The sequence below is a fragment of the Bos grunniens genome, chromosome 1 (assembly GCF_055505025.1).
Source record: "Bos grunniens cultivar Pamir isolate PY7600 chromosome 1, Bosgru_T2T1.0, whole genome shotgun sequence".
Lineage (NCBI taxonomy): Eukaryota > Metazoa > Chordata > Mammalia > Artiodactyla > Bovidae > Bos > Bos grunniens.
Window position 1 is genome coordinate 86,413,653 of NC_141165.1, and position 23,284 is coordinate 86,436,936.

Sequence of the window (23,284 nt, forward strand, 5' to 3'; positions counted from 1 at the left end):
CAGGGAATCTTCCCAACCCAGGGATCAAACCCAGGTCTCCCGCATTGTAGGCATATTCTTTACCATCTGAGCCACCAGGGAAGCCCAAGACAACCAGAGTCGGTAGCTTATCCCTTCTCTAGGGGATCTTCCCAAGCCAGGGATCAAACGGGTCTCCTGCATTGCAGGTGCTGAGCTACCAGAACATTTCATAGTTCGGCAATTAGAATGATTTGATGGCAGACTGTCAGATATCATTCAGATTTTAGAAGGTATTTCTGTTCTGAATCCAATGGCTTATCTAATAGCAAACACTCTACTATTAAAATGGTGGTACAAGATGATGGTGGCCTGGAGCTTGAAAGTTAGAAAGTTAAAAAGCTATTAAAAAGCACAGCGAAGAGCAAAGTAAGGGAGGTGATAAGGAAAAAAATGGTTGCCCTGCTTGGTGCTGTTTTTTTCAAAGAGCCCAAACTTTGCAGAGAGTGAAACAGATATGTGCAGATAGTGTGTGAAACACTGTTGCCGCTTGGGAAAGAAGGGAGGTTAAGATATTTCTCATGGGTACCATCCTCTGACTCATAAGGCATTTTACTCACGAGGCCATGCCTCCTGGTTCCTTTCTTAGTGTCACATGAAAATGAGCAGAGGGTGGGTCATCAGGAGAGGGCTCTTCAGAAGAGGAGAGCTTCCTTGTTGGAGATCTGTAGGCAGTGTTGTGGGGGCATGTCTCCACACCATGCACCCGCCTGAGTGACCTCTGCATATAAACAGTGCCGCCCTGGCCCTTTGTAGGAGTCTGGAAAGAACAGCCTGCAGTCCAGCCCTGCAGGAGTCCCAGCTGAGGCCACAGGAGTTTAAGCCCACTCTGAACACGGGGCCCTTTTCCAGGTTCTCTGTCTCTCATCCTGATTCTTGCCACTGGAAGCAGGTAAGCAGAAAGGAAAGGGCCCAGTGAGGGGATGGCCAGCTAATAGTTTGGTCTAGCTTTTAAGAGCACAAACTTCTAATCCAGAGGATACCTGCCTCAGCCGCTGAGCTCTGTGTGACTTCAGGCAATTTAACATCTCTTTGCCTCAGTCTATCAACTTCAAACCTTTACACATGCTTAGAATACTTTTCCCTTCCAAACTTTGCCCATCTAATACCTTGTTAAGTTTTAGCTTGGATAGCACTTCCTCCAGGAGGCTCTGCATGCTTCTGCAGGCAGGATTAGGCGATCCTCTGGTGCTCCCATCACACCTTCAATTGGACAGTTCTGCTCAGTACTCCGGAGAAGGCAATGGCAACCCACTCCAGTACTCTTGCCTGGAAAATCCCATGGATGGAGGAGCCTGGTAGGCTGAAGTCCATGGCTCAGTACTTGCTCATTGCCTGGTTAGTGTCCCCACCAGACTTTAAGTTCCTCAAGAGAAGAGGTTGTCTCTGGTTCACCAGAGTGAATAGTGCCTTGGCAGACAGTGGTCACTTAATATAATATTTTGATGAAAGAATGATAAAAAGGCTGGCTAAGTAATAAGTGAGGTAGATCTAGAGACACATAGAATTTACAAGCTCTTCTATATGACTTGCTGCTGCTGCTGCTAAGTTGCTTCAGTCGAGTCCAACTCTGTGTGACCCCATAGACGGCAGCCCACCAGGCTCCCCCGTCCCTGGGATTGTCCAGGCAAGAACACTGGAGTGGGTTGCCATTTCCTTCTTCAGTGCATGAAAGTGAAAAATGAAAGTGAAGTCGCTCAGTCGTGTCCAACTCTTCGTGACCCCATGGACTTCAGCCTACCAGGCTCCTCCGTCCATGGGATTTTCTAGTCAAGAGTACTGGAGTGGGGTGCCATCGCCTTAAGGCTTAGCTGATCACTTAAAACTGTTACCCAGACATCTAGCTAATGAGTTGTTTGTTCACTTACCCCAGATCTCAACTTAGATCAGGGCCTCCCCTAAAGCCTGGTTGTAAAGTTTTACCTTATGACCCGGCTTGTCTCTTCACATATCAAATTAGCCAAACTCTTTCCTAATCTCCTGGCTCACATTTGTGGAAGCATTCCTAAAAATATTGTGGTTTCTAGAGGAACAAAGTCAGGGAGGAAGTGAAATTCAAACTGAGCCACTGCCCTGCGAGATGCAGCAGCAGCACAAGTGCTTTTAGCAGAGAAGTAGGACAGCCAGGATCCTCTGAATCCCACTCATCCCAAAGGCCATGCTCAATTTAGTTTTCCTCTGCATGTTCATGTCTTTTCCTTTCCCTTATTTATTTATTTAGCTGCACCGGGTCTTAGTTGCAGCATGTGGCACCTTTGATCTTCCTTGTGGCAGGAGGGATCTTTTCAGTTGGCCTGTGGGGTCTAGTTCTCTGATCAGAGATGGAACCTGGGCCCCCTGCATTGGTAGCGCAAGGTCTTAGCCATTGGACCACTAGGGAAGGCCCTAGTTTCCCTTCTAAAACTCCAGATTGGAAAAAAGTCCATAGAAGAGATTAGGGCCTGTCCATGTCAGTGATCTGTATCTAGACAGGCCTTACTCATAGGTGGAATGATTCAAAGGCAGCTGAAGGCATTCCTGAAAAGAAGTTTCTCCCAGCCAGAGAGTATGCCTCCAAGTCCAGCCACACACCAGTCCTTTCTTGGGCCCCTAACAAAATGTCAGTCATCTGGGAGGTGTGTAGGTTAATTTGCTAACAGCCTGGATTGGTTAGTTCAACCCTGGATTGGAGACACGCCCTAAGAGCCCAGCTGGAGGCTGCATCACACACTGTTGGGGGTGAGGAGTTGTTACCTTACAGGCGCCCTGTCTCCTGACTACAATCCTAGGGAGGAAACAGCCGGTACCATATCGGCTTGGAGGACTACTTCAGGAAAAGATGGCTCCTTGGTTTTCCGCTGGGGGACAGGGGTACGGGAAGGGACACGCCATCCCTCCTGATCCCTGGTGCCTCCCCTTCCCTCAAGGCCCCTTGATTCTCAGGGGAAAGGGCCACTGTTCCTCCTTATCCTACCCCCATCTGCTCCAACGTGTGCCCCGCCTCCACAGATCTGAACTTGCTTTCATCAGGGACAAGTTATTTTACTCACCATGAGAAAATAACTTTTTCTCTAGAAGAAAAACCCAGTGCAGAGGGCACATGGTGAAGACAACTCATCCCACTAAAATATTAGCAATTGCATCAGGAATTCCCTGCTGGGAGGAGCTGCTGAGGTGTTTGGGCTCTGAGATTAGGGGAAGTAAAAGATCACCAAGGACTGCGGAGGCTGGGGAATGTGGGAGGTGGGGGCCGACAGCACAAGAGCACCCCACCCCTTCGCGCCCCACCCAAATGGACTTCTCAATGCTGTGTCTGACACCAGTCTCTGTAAAAGATGAAGTCTGGACAAATAAAAAATCCTAGGCTAATTAAGGTGGTTTGTTTGTTTTTAATTAAGTTCATAATTTGTAAAACCATTTTTAAAAAGGTATGATAAAATTAAAATTTAGGGTAGTCCTTCCCAGGAAGGAGTACTGGGAAGGAGTACTGGAAGATGATAGTAATATTTCTCAGTGGTAAGGATCCATTTTGTAAACCAGTTGTGTTTACATGGATGTTGTTCAATTATTCCACACAACTAGTAAGGGCAAATATATACATTATGCTTAATTCTTTAACTCTGAAATATTATATATTTAGTTATATGTTTATATGTAAAAGAGAGATTGGGGTGGAGGCTCTGATCCACACATATTTTCTGATTATGGGCAAAGCTGGTCTGTTAGGAGAGGAGTGTCAAGAGCCTTAAGTTGAGACAGACATGTAACTGAATTGCAAAGTGGCAACAAACCACTTCTTGGAGATGTCATGGTATAGGTTTTTTCAGATTCACACTGACCTGAGTCTACCAAATACTAGTCCTATTCTAATTCATATACATAAAAAGTTCACAGATCAGCGAAAATTTAAAAGGGAGAAATGGCTAAAAGTATCGGTGTGGAGGAGGCATTTTTCAACCTATCTGGACACAAACTTTTAATTTTTAATCAATTTTATTGATATATAATTAAAATATAAAATTCACAAATTTTAAGAGTAATTTGGTGAGTTTTGTCAATATATGTAGTTGTGGTATTCACCAGAATCTGGATTTAGAACATTTCTATCACCTCAAAAAGTTTCCTTGTGTCCCTTATATTAATCCCCTCTTCTATTCCCAGCACCTGGCAACCACTGATCCCATCACTAGACTATAGTTCTGCCTTTTCTAGAAGTTCATATACACAGAATCATAGAGTGAGTAGTTTTCTGGCTTCATTCATTTAGCTTTATGCCTTGGAGACTCATCCATTTTGTTGCATGCATCAGTAGCTTATTGTGTTTTTGTTTTGGGGGGATTTTTGGCCATGCCGCATGACTTGTGGAGGAATCTCAGGACCCTGATCAGGGATTGAACCCAGGCTCCAGAAGTGAAAGCTCAGAATCCTTAACCACTAGGCCACTAGGGAACTCCCCTGAATGGTAGTTTTGAAGAGCAAAAGTTTTTAATTTTGAAGTTGTTTTTCACTTTTTATAGCTTGTATTTTTTGTATTCTAATAAATCTTTATCTAATCCAAAATCCCAATGATTTTCTCCATTTTTAAAAGAAAATTTGTATTAGATTTTAGATCCATGGTCCATTTCAAGTTAAATATTGAATAAGGTTACCAGTAATAGGCAAAATACATATTTTTGTTTTACATATGGATTGTTCCAGGATCATTTGTTGAAGAGACTCTCCTTTTCCTACTAAAATATCTTTTTCAAAAATCATTTGATTGTATGTATATAACTCTATTTCTGAATTCTCCAGTCTGTCCCAGTGGTCCATGTCTGTATACACCATTACTTCACTGAGGAATTACTGTAGCTTTATTTGTCTTAAAATCACATAAGTCCTCCCACTTTGTTCTTCTTTTCAAAATTGTTTTGAAAAATCTCAGTTCTTTGCTTTTCCATGTAAACTTAGATTCAGCTTGCCAATTTCTACAACAAAACTCTAGTAGGATTTTGACTGAGGTTGCATTGATATTGAGTCTTTTGATTCATGAGCATGTTTATCTTTGCATTTATTTGGATTTTCTTTTTCTCAGCAATGTTTTATAATTTTTAGTGTACAGGTCTTGCACAGATTTTGTTAAATTTATCTGTATTTTCTATTAATATTTTATGCTATTATAAATATTCTTTTAAATTTTATAATTTATCATTGCTTATATATAGAAATACAATTGATTTTTATATATTTAATTTTTTATTTGGTAACCTTGTTAAACTCACCTATTCTTTCTAGTAACTTTTTAATAGATTCCTTATAATTTTCCATGCAGATAATCATGTTACCTGTGACTAATGACATTCTTACTTCTTTTGTATCTGTGGCTTTTGCTGCTTTTTATTTTCTTATTGCACTGGAAAAGATCCCCTGTACAATGTTGAATGGAAGTTGTGACAATGGACACCTTGAAAATGACAACTTTTAAAGCAAGAGGATGACACCCCGCCCTGTGCTCTGGGGGTTTCCCCTACCTGTCAGACCCAGTAACAGAGCTACATGACCCTCCTTCCATTGGTTCCAGGACACTGTCCTCTCCCTGTGTGATGGCATGCTCACGGACCTGTTCCCGCATTCTGGGGCTGAGCCTTGGGACTACAGCCCTGTTTGCTGCTGTGGCCAACACACTGCTCCTGTTTCCTAACTGGAATGTGACCTACCTGTTGAGGGGCCTCATTGGCAGGCATGCCATGCTGGGCTCTGGGCTCTGGGGAGGAGGCCTCATGGTAAGTGTCCAGGGTTCCCTGAAGTGTGAATTCCCAAAGTGTCCCCCAGGGGTGGAGAAACAAAGTCAGGGTGAGGGAAGGAGTTTTGTAATTTCTTGAAAACAAGTTTGAACTAACAAACTGATTGTGAATCTATAGCAACTCCAAGGGATAGAAGACCCTAGGAAGGCTGATCAAAGTTTGCTGGATTTTGGACTAGGCAGGCTGGGTGTGAACGCTGCTGTCCATAGAATCACATCAGGCTAGTCAGTCAAAATTGTGTTCTGACAGTCAAAGCCAAACCCTCTGGGAAATACAGGATAACTAAGTCCATGTGAGATGTCCAACCACTCTGTTTCAACAGCCTTAGGTGGCAGTTAGAGATGTAAATTACCTAATCTCGTCTTAACAAACTCCCTCTTCTTCCAGGTTCTCACTGCAGCTACCCTGATCTCCCTGATGGGCTGGAGATATGGCTGCTTCAGTAAGATCGGGCCCTGCCGAAGGGTAAGAACCCAATTCTACTCTTCTAAGAGCCAGAATGTCCCCACATTCTACAACTTTAGAGGCAGAGTGATGAGGCAATTTGAGTTGTGGGGTATGAAGTCAAGTCCTGACCATACTTCTTAAAAGCCCTAAGCTCTTGGGCAAGGTTTCTGAACCTGAGGTCCTTCTGTTAAAATGAGAGAACCTATTCCAGGGAGTGTTAATGAACACATTTGTGGGGAACTGTTCTTTTAAAATTTATTTTATTGAAGTATGGTTATTTACAATGTCCTGTTAATTTCTACAGTACAGCAAAGTGATTCAGTTATACATGAGCTGTTCTTATTATTAGTTTTAGCCTGTTGAACAATATGGACATGAATTATGTTCTTTGTAGTCATGTGTCATTGATAGAAAATTTCCTGGCTATTTTTTTCTTTTTAGAGCTGAAAGTTTCTCCAGAGATCTGATGACTAGATTCTAGTCTAATGTCTCCGTTTCACAGAAAATGAAACTGAGGCCCAGAATAAATGTGCACTTTATTAATTACAGCAGCATCTATATATACTTGAAATATCTCAGTACGTAAGTGTATAAGGTGTATTGCTCATTCAGCCTCAGACACATGAATCTGTGTCCTTTTTACAGTAAGTCTACAGTCTGCTTTGATATCTACAACCCACATGTTGGGAACCCCGCTGATTTAGAATTACATGTTAAAGAATTAAATATAAACACCCACATATCTCATTCACTATCTGTTCTCAGTCATGTCTGGTTTTCTCCTAGGCAAGCGGCCCTCAGACTTGAATGCGTGCATCAGAATCCCTGCAGGCTGTGCTAAAACACAGATTGCTGGCACCCCCTACCCCGAGAGTTTCTGACTCCATGGGACTGGGTTGTGGGGAGAATTTGCATTTCTAACAAGTTTCCAGGTGATGTGATGTTGCTGGAACAGGGACCATATTTCCAGAACCACCATCCTAGGCTTATGTCAGACTAATTCATCTTGAATCTTTTAAGAGTCAAAACTTACTATGCATCTTTCTTTGGCCCCTCCTGGGTTTTAAACCAGCTTGACAGTGGGAAAATGACTCTATGATTCTATATAAAAACTATATATGGTTTCTGTGTATGTATATATATATGTGTGTGTGTGTGTATATGTTTTATTTAAACTTTTAAAATATGTTCTTTTGGAAGGTGAAAAAAAAATCTCGTACTCTGAGAAAGAAACCAATTTGGAAGTTAGAGTCCTGCCAAGGAAATAAACACGTCGCTATCTTTTGGGAGGGAAATGAGTGGTGCACAGACTAGAAAAGTACAATGACAGAACTCAAGTCATTTCAGAGTGTAATCTCTGACTTGGTCTCCCCGTCTGTCTGTCTCTGTCTCCCTCCCTCCCTCCTTTCCTTTCTTCTTCTCCTTCTTCCTCCCTTCCTTCCTTGATTTGAGAAAGAGAGGAATCATGGATGGCAGCTTGGAACTTTTGAAAAAATATAGCTTTCCCTTAAAAGGGTTGGACTGGGGCTTGGATAACCAGTCTGACCTTTTAAGCCAGAGACTAAATGACTGCAGTCTGAGTGTACAAGTTTTTGATGCCAATCTGCTGAGAAGCTCTGAAGAGCCTGTTGAGTTACGCTGAGCTTGCTGCCTGGTCAAGGTGCCAGTGTTTCCCCCTTCCCACTTCTGTTCCTTCTTTCCCACCCCTTCCTGGCTCTACTCGGTGATTCCTTGTCAACCAACCCTACCTTGGTTATGTTTTCAAGGAGGTTCTGTGGGTAGAATTATCCTCATGACTGGGGAAAACCTGAGAACCAGAGAAGTGAGACTTGTCCAGATCGCACCACAAGTCACCTAGTCACCGAGTCATGAACCCATCTCAGGCTCACTGTTTCCTCTCTCCTTGTGTAGATGCTTATTGCTCTGTTGTCAAGTGGCCTGGCTTTGCTTGGAGCCTTGATTTGCTTTATCACTTCTGGAGTAGCCCTGAAAGATGGTCCTTTTTGCATGTTTGATGTCTCACCCTTCAATCAGACACAGGCTTGGAAACATGGTTACCCATTCAAAGACCTGCATAACAGGTAAATGGATGGAAACTTGGATTTGCAGTTTTTCGGAAAGAGAAAGGCACACACGTGGGCTACAAATCCCTTTTGGTCATGCACTCTAGCATCCTGCTTCTCGGATTCTTAGAAAATTGCAAATACAAAAAGAGTCACCCTCAAAAGTCTAATCCTATGACCTGAGCTGAGGGTGAACCCAGGTTTCTATTGAGGTTGCTTGGACTTTTCTTACTTATTCCAACCCCTGGTCTCCTTATTTTTTGGGACAGGAATTATTTGTATGACCATCCACTCTGGAACTCTGTCTGCCTGGAGCCTTCTAAAGCTGTCATTTGGCACGTGTGCTTCTTCTCCACCCTTCTGTGCATCAGCCTCCTCCAGATTCTCCTGGTGGTCATTCATTTCATCAACAGCTTCCTGGGCCTTTTCTGCAGCCTCTGTGAGAAGTGACAGGTAATGCCCTCTCATACATCAGTGTTTTCATCATGTGCTGCCTAGAACCTTTCCTGCAAGAGAGGGTACGAATTATAAACACAGTTCCCTTTAGGAAGTCATGTGGTAATAATAACAATGATTCCTGGCATATATATTGAATGATACAATGGATTTTAAATCAATTACTGCAAGATGATATATTAATAGAAGAAACAGTTAAATCATTATTATTGTGTAGGAACTTATAGTCCATGAAATGTCCTCCAGCCATGATCTCCTTTCAGCTTCTCCACAGTCCTGTAAAACTGGCCACATGTTAGAAATGAAGTTGAGGCTCCTAGAGGATAATGGACTTGCCGCCCAAAAGCATTTAATTAGGTTCAGGAAAAGTCAGTACTGGAGCCCCTATCTTCCAAATTCAAGTTCACCAGCTTATTAATAAGGCTGAATTTTGTGGCTCCCAAATTCATAGGTTGAAGCTCTAGCCTTCAATGTGACTTTGAAGATAGGACCTTTAAGAAGCTAACTAAGGCTGAGTGAGTGAAAGATGCTCAGTCATGTCCGACTCTCTGTGACCCCATGGACTGTAGCCTTCCAGGTTCCTCTGTCCATGGGGATTCTCCAGGCAAGAATACTGGAGTGGATTGCCATGCCCTCCTCCAGGGGATCTTCCCAAGGGGTCAAACCCAGGTCTCCTGCATTGCAGGCAAATTCTTTACTGAATGAGCCACCAGGGAAGCCCTAAGCCTTAACTTAGGTTAGATGGGGTCATAAGAGTGGGACCCGAATCCAGTAACGCTGGCATCCTTATAAGAAGAGGATGAGACAACAGGTATATGAAAAGATGCTTAATATTACTAATCATCAGGGAAATGCAAATGCAAACCATAATGAGATATCATCTTATACCTGTTAGAATGGCTATTATCAAAAAGGAAAGAAAGAACAAATGTTAGTGAGGACGTGGAGAAAAAAGAACTCGTGCCCTGTTGATGTGAATGTAAACTGGTGTAACCACTATGGAAAACAGGATGGAGGTTCCTCAAAAAATTAAAAAAAGAACTACCACATGATCCAGCAATACCACTTTTGGGTATTTATCTGAAGCAAACAGTAACACTAATTCAAAAAGATATCTGCACCCTCATGTTTGTTGCAGCATTATTTTCAATAGCCAAGACATGGAAACAATTTAAGTGTCTATCAACAGGTGAATGGAGGGCTTTCTTGGTGGCTCAGTGGTAAAGAATATGCTGGCAAATGCAGGAGACACAGACTTGACCCCTAGTCCTGGAAGATCCCACATGCCCAAGAGCATCTAAGTTCATCACCACAACTATTGAGCCTGTGCTCTAGAGCTGGGAGTACCAACTATTGAGCCCATGTGCTGCCACTACTGAAGCCCAGGTGCCTGGAGCCTGTGCTCTGCAATAAGAGAAGGACCACAAAAAGAAGCCGGCAACTGCAATTAAAGAGTAGCCCCTGCTCACCGCAACTAGAGAAAAGCCCACGCAGCAACAAAGACCGAGCACAACCAAAAAATAAATAAATAGATGAATGGATAAAGATGTTATAGTATACACACACAATGGAATATTCTTCAGACATAAAAAAAAAGAAAGAAATATTGCCATTTGTGACAACATGGATGGACCTAAGTGAAATAAGTCACACAAAGACAGATACCATATGATCTCATTTATATATGGAATTTAAAACAACAGCCACCAAACCAAGTTTATAGATACAGTGACAGACAAGTGGTTGCCAGACATAGGGTTGGGGAGTGAGAGAAATGGATGAAGGGAGTCAAAAGGTACAAACTTCTAATTATAAAATAGTTAAGTCATGGGTATGTGATATATAACATGTGACTACTAATAATATGTATTGCATATTTAAAGTTGCTAAGAGAATAGATCTTTAAAAAAATTTTTGTAACTAATATTTGCTGCCAATGTTAACTAGAATTATTGTGGTGATCATTTTGCAATATATACAAATATCAAATCATTATGTTGTACACTTGAAACAAATATAATGTCATATGTCAATTATACTATAAAAATGACAATGTAGTACATTTCCAGAATAAAAGCATGATTAAGCTTCAGAAAGTTTATTCACCTATAATAATAGATTTAAGGAGGAAAAAAATCCTAATGATTTTCTTTATAAAGTCTGAAAAGGCATTTGATAAAATTCAACATACATTCTTTACATCCTTTTTCTTTTCTTAATTAAAAAAAAATTATTTATTTGACTGCACTGAGTCTTAGCTACGATCCGAGGATCCTTGTTGTGACATGCATATTCTTAATTGCGGCATGCAGGATGCAGTTCACTGACCAGGGATCGAACTCTGGTCCCCTGCACTGGGAACACAGAGTCTTAGCCACTGGACAATCATGGAAGCCCCTCAATATACATTCTTAATAAAACTCAAGAAAATGAGAAGACAGCTCCCTCTTGATCATAATACAACATAACTATCTCAACTTAAAAGTCAGCATCATGCTTAATGGAGGAATTCTAGAAGCAATTTCACCAAAGTTCCAAATAGATGATACTCATTATCATTATCATTTAATATGGTTCTTGAGGTATTAGCCCAAGACCAAGTATTCAAAGGGAAATTAACAGATATAAAATAGGAAAGACAGTGAAGTTCTCATTATATTTGGACAATGTGATTGCACATCTAGAGCACTCAAGTTATATTATAAAGAATAAGAATTTCACACATATAGGTACAAAATATACAGAATGAAAAATCTTCATGTATACAAACAACAAACAGTTAACAGACATGGAGATGGGGAAATCCCATTTATATTAAAAACAAAAAGAAAAAAAAACCTAGCTACCAACATAACAAGAATGTGAAACACTTTTTTTATCTTTTAGTTTCTCTTTATTTACTTACTTTTTGGCTGCACCATACCGTGTGGCTGTGAGAACCTCATTTCCTGTCCAGGGAGAAAACCTAGGCCCTTGAGAGTGAAAGTGAGGAGTCCTAACCACTGGATCACCAGAGAATTCCCAAGAATGTGAAATATTTATTGAAGAAAACTTTAAAATATTACTGGACACAAACTTGCATATAAATGTACACCATGAACTTCAATAGGAAGACTTAACATCATAAAATATGAATGCTCTTTAATCTATAAATTTAACAATATTAATAAAGTCACCAATGACATTTGGTGGAAAAGGATATGGAATTAGATAAGCTGGTTTTAAAGTTCACATGAAAAATGAACAATCGAGGCTAGCCAGGAGACTTCTGAAGGAGAAGGGAATGAGGTGGGACTATACTAGATATTAAAAGCTAATGTAAAACTACAATAACTAAAACAGTGTGATACACTAAATGGAGTTCAGAGATAGAACTAAATATTTTTGAGTATTTAGTATATGCTAAAAAAAGATGTGGGAAAAAAAGAAAGTAGATGATAAACCAGATCTCTCTCCATGGGAGCACAGAGGAAAAGGCCATGTGAGGACACAGCCAGAAGGTAACCATCTGCAAGACAAGGAGAAACGTCTCAGTCGGAACCAACCTTGTTGGCACCTTGATCTTGGATTTATAGCCTCCAGAAAATAAATTTCCATTGTTAAAGTCGCCCAGCCTGTGGTATTTTGTTATGGCTGCCTGAGCTGACTAATCCACCAGTGTTCAGTGCATTTCAATAAGTGGTATATACTGAATACCCACTGTGTGGTCTATGCCTGAGGCATGATCCTTGCCTCTGGGCCTGTCCCTGTCCTTGAAGAGCTCATGGTCAGGTTAGGGAAACACATCGACTAATAATTTGAATGTCATATGGTAAGGACCATGTTAGAGGTCAGCCCAGGAGTAATAAGAGATTGAGGCAATCTGTCAAGAGATGAAGGAAGGCTTCAGTCATGTCTGAACTGACTCTTGAAATGGTTAGCCCATTAAAGAGTGAAGGGAGCGTTTCCTCAGCTGAGGAAATAGAATGCTCAGAAGCATGGAGGTGAGACAGATGGTGAGGGTGGAGACCTGTGATGCCACAGCTCCTTCAATGTGAAATGCAGAAAGCGGAAGACCTATCTCCCATTTTGGGACCTTTGGTCAGTATGGTATTGGCCGAATTTCTTCTCTTAGTTTTTGAAGCTGACAGGATAATGCAGCTTTCTAAAACAGGACCAGGACTGGTGCAATCGTAAGCAGAAAATGCATCCTAAGTCTGCTCCTTCCTGCCTTTTGCCCTGGAGCAGCAGGGTGGTGAGGCTGGGGGATCTGTAGGTCGACAGTTATGGATTAAAGCAGGACACTGCAAAAAATTTCTGTAAAGGCTCAGTTAATATTTCAGACTTTGAGAGCCATATGGTTTTTATTTTCAACTGCTTCCTTCTACCAATACAGCAGAAGCCAATCTACTGCTGGGCTGTAAAGGAAACTACAGCATTTACTGCAGAGCAACAAGCAAGGAGAATGGACAGCCCACGCTCACAATATTCATATTCCCCAGTGGCTTTCAGGGCAACATTATGGGTGAGGGTCCCCAGGTAATTGATCAGCTCCTGAAACTTCTGACTGGTTCTTGGTGAGGTAACAGGGCAGTTACAGGAATCTCAAACATCAAAACTCTGGCTCTAGGCAGTCTATGGTCTAGTGTTTGTGGTCAGCGGTTTCCATCTAGTAAGATCCTGATTTTTGTAAAAACAATTTAAGAACGTGCATCAGATGGTTACCTATATTCCTCAAGAAAAAAAAAAAAATCCCTGTAACTTTTTATAGCTGACCTGTTATTTATTTTTACTTTCTAACTCGGAAAGGCCTAGGAGGGGAAAGATTTTTTCACATGCAAAAAGTCAGGAATGCTTTAGATCTGTCACTGAAACCGCTAACATTGCCCTGCTTCAGCTCGGTTTCCCTTGCCGCATACTACCTGTGTATCCCTGGGCCTCTACGGGCCTCAGGCTCTGTGTCACTTCCTAAGATTGCGACGCCTCTGGAAGTGTTTTGTAAATCGGACAAAAAGAGCCCAGTCTTCGCCGAAGTTATGCTCACTGTACCCCGACACACTTCTGGTCCAGCATCCGATGCGCAGGCGCAAGGAGGAGGGCGGCGAGAGCACGCTAAGAAGGGCGGGTCCCACGGTGCAGAGCGCGGGTCCGCTGCACGCAGGGTCAAAGGCGGCGCTGTCGCCCTGGAGACGGCTCAGCAGCTGCCGCGGCCACCGGCTCAGCTTTCTTTGCGGAAAACGCGGGGCCAAGAAGTTGAGGCTATGTCGGTTGCCGCCTCCTTCCCTAAGCACACGTCCTTCACTATGCGCGCGTCCTTTGCTGCAGCTGACGGCTTGCCTGAGACTGAGAACAACGCTGGGGAGCCGGAGAATACCTATATTCTGCGGCCTGTTTTCCAGCAAAGGCGGGTAGAAGACGGGTTGTGGCGGAGGCGACCCTCGAGACTCCTTCCGGCCCCAGGCAGAGCTCGCCTAATAGCTAGGGTGTCTGGAAGGAGCGAGGCGCCGGGGAAGGGGGGGGCGGTGCGTAGCGGGCTATGGAGGATGGGGCGGGGCTAGAGGCGGAGGGGCGGGCAGGGGAGGAGCCCGGGTGTTGGCGGAGGAACTTGAGAGGGAGGAAGGGGCGTGACCGGGGAAGGAAGGACTGGGCGGGAGAGGATGCGGTGCTGTTCCGCTTGGCCTTCCAGCTGCAGAAAACAGCACAGGACCGGACCAGCGATTGCAGGGTTAGAGTGCTCGGAGGTAGTCCCTTAGAGTAGCGCAGTAGGGGTAGTTGACTCTCGGAGTTTCAGAAAGTGGACACAGAGGAATTGAGATGGTTAGATGGCAGAAAACAAACGGCTTGCTTTGAATGCCATTCAGTTTTGAGGGTTCATGTGTGCCTAAGTGTGCCCAGAATGCGCTTACTCCTCTGCACGAGACCTGTATGTATTCATATTACAGTCTTACCCAAGTAGTATCCAGAGGCTTTTGGCCTGCCACCCTGATACCTTCCCAGAATTAAGGCACTAAGTCTTGTGTAGAGGAGGGTCAGGGTTGTAGGATCCATCAATAACTTCATTTTCCCAAGATAAAAAAAAAAAATTAAGACTTTCCCAAGCCCCTCCTCTTGTTACTTGAAATTACATTCCCAAATCAAGTGCTTGGTGAATACTAGAAGCCAGGAACGTTAGTTATAATGTGATAAAAAGATTTCATGTAGCAATTTTCTGGTGGGTAGCGCGTGTGTGTAGTCACCTCAGTCGTGTCCGAGTCTATGCAACCCTATGGCAACTGTAGTGTGCCAGGCTCCTCTGTCCATGGGATTCTCCAGGCAAGAATATTTGAGTGGGTTGCCATGCCTTCCCCCAGGGGATCTTCCCAACCCAGGGATCAACACAAGTCTTTTATGTATCCTGCGCTGGCAGGTGGATTCTTCACCACAAGGGCACCTGGCAAGTCCCTAGTGGCTTAGAAGGGACATTAAAAAAATATGCTGTTGTCTTGGTTAAACATTCTAAATACATAGAATGCCCTTCACCTGTGTTTCTGTTGTAATACAGAGCAAGATTAACAGCAAGTATATATTATGTAGAAATAACACTATGAGATTATTTGTGACTTGCAGAATGCCTTTGACATTTCCTGAGAGTGGAAAGGACTTAAAGGAAAAGCCAGATATAGTATGCTTGTTTATAGGAAAACCACATTTTGAACAGATCAAATCCTGTAAGTTTATCCATTATTTAAAATTTGCCTGTGAGAATAAGCAGCCAAGAGACCAAAGAAAATAATATTAAAAAGTAGTAAGGGGCTACTAGTACTACCAAATATTAAGCTGCATTATAAGCTCAAAACTGAAAACATTCTGGTAACTTGGCACATGATAAACAAATCAACTGAGATACTATATAGCCCAGAAAAGGAACTTAGTGTTGTAATATGTAATAAATGCAACTAAAATGCTAATAGTATTGTTAGGGTGGCTAAATTAGGGGAGACTTTTTTCTCTGTCTTCATTTATTCAGTAATTCATTTCTTCAAAAAATATTTGTCTGCTGGATGCTGTTCTAGAAATGGGATATAACCATGAACAAAACAGATAAAAAATTCTGCCCTATGGAGCTTGTGTTGTAGTTAGGTCAGACCACAAACAAGATAATTACATAAGTGAACCATATAGTGTATCAGATAATAATAAGTACTTGGAAGGGAGATAGATAAAGTGATATAGTAGGAAGGTGGTTTGAAGTTTTATAAAGGGTGGCTAGGGAAAGAGACTTTTGAATAAAGACTTGAAAGAAGTGAAGGAGCTAGATATGCATATGAAGAGAGGAACTGAACCTCTTACAGAGGTTAACATCAAGTGCAGAAGCACTGAAGTTTGTATGTCTGGTGTGGTCCAAGAACATACGGAAGGCTGGTGTGGCCTGAGTGGAGAGAATTAGCAGCAAAGTAGTAGAAAACAAGGTCAGAGAGTTTACTAGGGTGGATCAAATGAGACCTTGCAAGTCACAGAATGTTGCTTTTACTCTGAGTGAGGGGAAAAATATTTGGGTATTTTAAACAGAGGAGTGTCATGATCTGGCACATATTTTAATAGCACCAGTCTAGTTACTATGTTGGGAACAGGTTTTGGGGGAAAAGGCAGGCACAGAGACTTGTGAGGAGGTCATGATAATCAGGAAAGAAGCAGTGGTAGCTTGGAGCAGGGTAGTGGTAGTTGACTGGTGAGTGATTGAATTTTAGGTTATTTTGAAGGTAGAATTGGTAAGATTTGCTCATGAATGGGATGAGGGCTCTGAGAAAGGCAGCCACACTGACTCCATGGTGTTTGGCTTGAGCAACTGGAAGAATGGAGTTACCATTGACTGAGATAACCTAGTTTTGGTGAGAAATGATCAGAAGCTCAGTATCGGGTGTACTAAATCTGAGTTGCCTCCTAGTCATCTGGATGGAGTACTGGTGGGAATATGTGATCTGAAGTTTAGGGGAATGGTCCAGGCTGGAGATATGTTTGTGATATGACTTGTTTTCTTAACTTGTTTTTATTACTTTTATAATAAAAATATGAAAAAGAAGGATAAAATGATTGTAATGACAAAAACTGCAGGAAGTTGAGCTCTGAAGTTCAACTTTAAGTTTAGGATTTTGGAGTTACCAATTAGATGTTTTGAACTGATTCATTTAGGTTCAGACCCTCTGTGGTTAAAGACTGTATCCATGCTGTACTCAAGGAGGAATTGGCCAATGCTGAATACTCTCCAGAAGAAATACCTCAGCTCACAAAACATTTATCAGAAAATATTAAAGATAAATTAAAAGGTAATAGTGATGGTAATTGGAAATGACTTGTTCCCTTCAAAATACAGTTTTACCAATTTATCTCCTTTATGTTTAAACAAGGGACATACCTTAGCTGTGGATTCTGTTAAACACACATTTTTCTTCGGTGTTGGTCTTCTCAGTTATTTGGTAACTTTCACTCATGCAGGTTTTTGCATATGGTGGGAAAGAGCAAAGGTGTGAAATACCTAGTTGTACTGAATGACTATCCAAGATATCCCAGTATGCAGAAAGATCAGAAAGTACAGGGGCTCCTTTCCTCCTTTCCTCCATAACTTCTGATCTGCTGAGATATCAAGTCCTCAGCTTCTTATCATATCCTCCCAGATGGACCTTAGTCCACCTGTCTGGCCAAATGCTTAGCCATTTGCCCTACTCACCTCCCCACTCCTGCCTCACTCTACACCTGCAGGGCTGATCTCATGCTTTTCCTCCTTGTTCTTTGTCTTTCTATCTCTCTTACTCTCTTTTGTTAATAATGTCATGCCATCTAAAAAGTCCTTTCTGTCTACCCTTTAAAAACTATTTATTTTGGCTGCACCTCATGGCTTGTGGAATCTTAGTTCCCCAGCTGGGGACTGAACGCAGGCCATGTCAGTGAAAGCCTGGAATCATAACAGGCCACCAGGAAACTCCCTACCTACCCTTTTTAAAAAATTCTTTTGGAGGGAAGAATGTAATCATAATACATTTTCATTGTAATAAACCTGGAAAATATACCTAATGCATTTTTTAAAGTTATATAAAAGCCTGTTAACCATGAGAGTTTCCATTTAATACTTTGATATATTTTCTTATTTTTAATAACGTATCTTAATTTTTAGAAATATAAAAAAATACAAAGAAGAAAATTGCAATTCTATTCTACTGCAATTCTATTCTATTCTATTGTAACTGTTAGTATATTAACATTGTTTTTAGATTTTTAGTGAAATTCTGTTAAAATTGTTGTAAAAAATACATGCTTGCTATTAAAAAGTTAAAGTGTAAAAAGATAATTAAAATTAGAATAATCACTTCAAATGCTTACACCCATGAAGAATGATTAGTATTTCATAAATATCATACCAGAGCTCTTTTCTGTGTATGCACGCATGCGTGCTTAGTTGCTTCAGTTGTGTCTGACTCTTTGCAACCCCATGAACTGTAGCCTGCCAGGCATCTCTGTCCATGAGATTCCCCAGGCAGGAATACTGGAGTAGGTTGCCATTTCCTCCTCCAGGATACCTTCCTGACCCAGCTGATCTCCTGCATTGCAGGCATATTCTTTACCCACTGAGCCACCTCGGAAGCCCCTTTTCTATGTATATGTATGGATAAATACTTTAAAAACAATGATATAGTATAGACTATTTCCCATAGCATTGTAGCATTTATTCTATATTTAAATAATCCCTTCACCGTGCTATTTCCATTTCTGATGTCTTTTTTCTGGTTCATTTCTTACCTAATAAGATTTTGTTGTAAGGTTTTTCAGGAAAGGCTCAGAAATGCGTTATTCCCTAGATTCTTTCATGTTTGAGAATGTCTTTAAACCAAAATATATTTTGGATGAATATAATATTTTGAGTGTGTGGATCATAATAAACTGGAAAATTCTGAAAGAGATGGGAATACCAGACCACCTGACCTGCCTCTTGAGAAACCTGTATGCAGGTCAGGAAGCAACAGTTCAAACTGGACATGGAACAATAGACTGGTTCCAAATAGGAAAAGGAGTACGTCAAGGCTATATATTGTCATCCTGCTTATTTAACTTATATGCAGAGTACATCATGAGAAACGCTGGGGTGGAAGAAGCACAAGCTGGAATCAAGATTGTCGGGAGAAATATCAGTAACCTCAGATATGCAGATGACACCACCCTTATGGCAGAAAGTGAAGAGGAACTCAAAAGCCCCTTGATGAAAGTGAAAGTGGAGAGTGAAAAAGTTGGCTTAAAGCTCAACATTCAGAAAACAAAGATCATGGCATCTGGTCCCATCACTTCATAGGAAATAGATGGAGAAAGTGGAAACAGTGTCAGACTTTATTTTTTTGGGCTCCAAAATCACTGCAGATGGTGACTGCAGCCATGAAATTAAAAGACGCTTACTCCTTGGAAGGAAAGTTATGTCCAACCTAGATAGCATATTCCAAAGCAGAGACATTACATTGCCAACAAAGGTCTGTCTAGTCAAGGCTATGGTTTTTCCTGTGGTCACGTATGGATGTGAGAGTTGGACTGTGAAGAAGGCTGAGCACCAAAGAATTGATGCTTTTGAACTGTGGTGTTGGAGAAGACTCTTGAGAGTCCCTTGGACTGCAAGGAGATCCAACCAGTCCATTCTAGAGGAGATCAGTCCTGGTGCTCTTTGGAAGGAATGATGCTAAAGCTGAAACTCCAGTACTTTGGCCACCTCATGTGAAGAGTTGACTCATTGGAAAAGACTCTGATGCTAGGAGGGATTGGGGGCAAGAGGAGAAGGGGACAACAGAGGATGAGATGGCTGGATGGCATCACTGACTTGATGGACGTGAGTCTCCGTGAACTCCAGGAGTTGGTGATGGACAGGGAGGCCTGGCGTGCTGCAATTCATGGGGTCGCAATGAGTCGGACACGACTGAGCGACTGAACTGAACTGAACTGAATATTTTGAGTTAATTTTTTTGAGAATCTTATATATAATCGCTTCACTGTCTTCTTGAATTAAATGTTATCATGGAGAGATCCGAGGCCAGTCTGATGTTCTCTGCAGAAAGACTTCTGTCCTTAACCTTGATGCTCAATAGATTTTCTAGAGTATAGTTTGATATTGAGCATTTTATGTCTGTTAATCTGTGGATTTTATTCTTTCCATATTGGAGAAATTTTCTTGTATCTTTTTTTTTTTTCTTGTACATTTCCAGCTCCATTTGTTAGATTATCTTCTTCAGGACACCAGATATCGATGTGTTGAATCACCTCTGTCTACCGTATTTATTATCTTTGCTGTAATTTCTTCCTTTTTTTTGACATATACTTCTGATTAAGTCAGTAATTCAATTTTCATTTGTGTCTGTCCTGTCTCTTGCCATTTGTAAGTGATTAGTTCTGCACTGATAGATATGGGTATTCAGTTTATTTCCTAGGCCTATAGTCTCCCTTTTCATCTTTCTTTTGTTTTGTAATCTGATTGAGTTCTTATTTTATAGAATTTGTAAGCTTATATTATGAATCAGCTGTGAGGAATTTTTCTTTGTTCCTTGATTTATGTTATCTCCTGGGTTGAGTTTTTTGGCCTTTTAAACAGTAAGTTTCTTTTCTTGCTAGTTCTTTGGCTTGTTTTTGCTGTTTTCCTTTTCCTTATTACCATTCAGCTTCTTTTCATTTTTGCTCTGATGTGGTATTGATGATTTTTTTTTTTTTTTACTTCTTAGCTTTTTTTTTTTTTGCCCTCCTCCCACTGTATCTAAGACTATATTATTTTTCCATCAGAACTATGTTTTAAGCTCTGGGCATTTAATATTCTAGCCACATTTCTAAAGCATGGGTATGAGAAAAGGAGGAAGAGGAATGGATAGAGAAGGAGGAAGCTCAGCTGAGCTGTGTGCAGTGTTTTTAAAAAATAACTTGGACTCTGTCTCCTTCTGCTGCTACTGCTACTAAGTCGCTTCAGTTGTGTCCGACTCTGTGGGACCCCATAGACGGTAGCCCACCACACTCCTCTGTCCCTGGGATCCTCCAGGCAAGAACACTGGAGTGGGTTGCCATTTCCTTCTCCAATGCATGAAAGTGAAATGCTAATGCTAATGCTAAGTCGCTTCAGTCGTGTCCGACTCTGTGCGACCCCATAGACGGTAGCCCACCACGCTCCGCCGTCCCTGGGATTCTCCAGGCAAGAATACTGGAGTGGGTTGCTATTTCCTTCTCCAATGCATGAAAGAGAAAAGTGAAAGTGAAGTCGCTCAGTCCTGTCTGACTCTTAGCGACCCCATGGACTGCCGCCTACCAGGCTTCTCTGTCCATGGATTTTCCAGGCAAGAGTACTGGAGTGGGGTGCCATTGCCTTCGATGAAAGTGAAAAGGGAAAGTAAAGTTGCTCAGTCGTGCCCGACTCTTATCGAACCCATAGACTGCAGCCCACCAGGCTCCTCCGTCCATGGGATTTTCCAGGCAAGCGTACTGGAGTGGGGTGCCATTGTTTTCTCCTTCTGAGACTTTGTTAAGTATCCTGAATTCAAGTTCATGTCCCTCAATGGAAGGGTACCTGTAGATGTTCAGATTATTTGCTTAATTTACCATATGATCCTGGAGCTTTTACTTTCATAAAAAAAGAATTGGCTCTGTCTCAATTTTGCCTATTTAACTTTTCCTTTTTAAAAAAATTTTACTGTTTCCATTTTTCTTTGGTCAGAAAAGAGAGAAGATAAAGATGCCCATTCAGTTTTCTGTCCCCAAAATTTGCTGTTGGAGAGAATTTTCAGGATTTTGCTGTTTTAGCAGTATAGTTTTGGGGGAGGTAGCCGAGTTGTCCTTGGCCATTCCATGTAATCCAGAATCTTTTGGTTTCTTTTCTATCTTACTGAAGAGCTTGTAGTTTTCTAAAGATCCCACGCACTATGTCTTTGCATGTGCTGTGCCCCTCCATAGAATGGAGAGACATTGTTCGTTTGATAAAATCTCACTCGTCTTTCAGGACCCAGCTCACTTATCGCATCCTCCAAGAAGTCTTTTCTGGTCATTCCTTCCCCATTGCCCAGTCAAAGGGAGGAGCCCCCCCAGCCCTGTGCTCCTAATGTACCTTGTACATGCCACTCTTTGAATTACTACTCTGTGGCATTTTCATTTTATTTTCTGTGTTTGCCTTCCCAACTACTATGAGTTCTTTAAGGCAAGAAGGATGTCTTATTTACTTCTATGTCTCCAGGGCCTAGCTCAATACCCGACTTAGAGCAAGAGAGAAAGGAAGGAAGCAAAGACCTATTGAGAGACCGCTGTGGAAGAGAAATGGGTAGAGACAGGAGGAAACTTATCTCTTCTAACCTCACAACACTTCCAGGAGGAAGGTAGTGATACTCCCATTTAACAGTTGAGGAGACTTAATCAGAAAAGTTAAATAACTTGTCTAAAGTTACACACTTATTAAGCTTACTGTTAGAATTTGTCCTCAAATCTCTCTGACTCCCAGATTTACAATCATACTCACTAAGTGTATAGACCAAATGCTTGTGTTCAATATCAGGAAAATTTGTCTTCATTAAGTAATTTTCCCATGTATTTGCTTCTATATAACTTTCTTTTTTGTTTTTCTTTCCAGAAATGGGATTTGACCGATATAAAATGGTGGTACAAGTAGTGATTGGAGAACAAAGAGGAGAAGGTGTATTGTGAGTAGCTGGTTTTTCCTTTTGTTTTTATTTTTATAAATTTCTTATTGGGTATTCATCTTCTTGACAATTCAGTAAGATCCTGTCTTTGCAAGGATGCGAGGAAAGGACAGTGTAATAAAATGCATGTGTGAACTGAAGAGATCCTGGTACTGAGCAGTGAGGTTGATAGTCTGGGTAAGTTCCATGGGGTAACTCACTTTTCATAGTATTTGTAGGCTAGTAAACCTTTGAGAGTTTATGTATATATGCTCCTAAGATAGTGTAGGATTATGTATATATGTTGCCTTGGTCTTACCATTCTCTTAATTTCTTTAAAATTGTCTGAGGGACAATTTTCATAGCTATTGCTATTGGCTTGGGCTTCTGTTTCTTAAAATTCACTCTGGTTTTTTTTTTTTTTTTCCAGTCCCAATGTCAGTTACCTAACTTGTTTCTCTTATGTTTTTCTGATTATTTTCTCCTTCACTGGTTCCTCTTTCCTGGCTATACCCCCAGCTGTGAACTTTCTTGAAGGCTCAGGTTTTATTCCACTGCTCTTCTCTGTCCATTTTCAATGAGGTCATTCATTTTCATGATATCAAACTGTCATTCCCATACTGACAAGTTCAGAATCTGTACTTCTTGTTTTTTCCTGTGCCCGAGTATTAATCTCTTATTTTCCTTTATAAACAGTGCCTAGTCTAGTATTTTGTAAGACAGTATGAAAATATTTGCTGGATGAATTAAAAAAAAAACCCTGTAGATACTATCACTGAGAATTTTCACTGTAGATTGTTAGATTGGGAAAGGACTACAGATTTTTTCCAGTGTCCATTCCCCTTATTTTATGATGACACTTACGAGGTTCAGCATGATTTGCCCCAAATTATGTATCTGGCTGGTG

At 41.4% G+C, this 23,284-nt stretch overlaps 2 protein-coding genes across 24 annotated transcripts in view; both read left to right on the forward strand.

Annotated features, from left to right (window-relative positions):
- The first annotated feature begins 615 nt into the window (after positions 1 to 615).
- Positions 616 to 22,385, forward strand: TM4SF19 (transmembrane 4 L six family member 19). Of its 15 annotated transcripts, none has more exons than XR_015163962.1 (8): positions 774 to 910; positions 5,558 to 5,759; positions 6,168 to 6,245; positions 6,669 to 6,805; positions 7,014 to 7,159; positions 8,139 to 8,308; positions 8,560 to 8,743; positions 9,936 to 10,842. XR_015163962.1 is itself a non-coding variant. In XM_086400811.1 (7 exons), exons 5-6 carry the CDS (start codon positions 8,139 to 8,141, stop codon positions 8,738 to 8,740), a joined length of 351 nt encoding a protein of 116 aa, XP_086256937.1. In that variant the 5' UTR covers positions 5,702 to 5,759; positions 6,168 to 6,245; positions 6,669 to 6,805; positions 7,014 to 7,159; the 3' UTR covers positions 8,741 to 8,743; positions 9,936 to 10,842. The 15 variants fall into 15 exon arrangements, 7 of the variants coding, with proteins under 7 accessions (XP_086256904.1, XP_086256913.1, XP_086256922.1 ...); XR_015163964.1 differs by having other exon boundaries at positions 6,669 to 6,809; positions 9,936 to 10,275; XR_015163963.1 differs by lacking the exon at positions 774 to 910 and adding an exon at positions 4,097 to 4,234 and having other exon boundaries at positions 5,399 to 5,759.
- Positions 12,863 to 23,284, forward strand: part of DYNLT2B (dynein light chain Tctex-type 2B) — a 28,482-nt gene continuing 18,060 nt past the window's right edge. For 3 of the 9 annotated variants that reach the window (XR_015163927.1, XM_086400712.1, XM_086400701.1), the window contains exons 1-3: positions 12,863 to 14,129; positions 16,895 to 17,028; positions 22,329 to 22,398. Coding sequence is in view for 6 of the 9 variants with exons in the window: in XM_086400712.1 (XP_086256838.1) it covers positions 13,561 to 14,129; positions 16,895 to 17,028; positions 22,329 to 22,398 (773 nt within the window). In the remaining 3 variants the exon portion in view is untranslated. Of the gene's footprint in view, positions 14,130 to 14,292; positions 14,451 to 16,894; positions 17,029 to 22,328; positions 22,576 to 23,284 lie in introns of those variants that run through there. The other 6 variants (XR_015163931.1, XM_086400757.1, XM_086400732.1 and 3 more) reach the window with 4 other exon arrangements.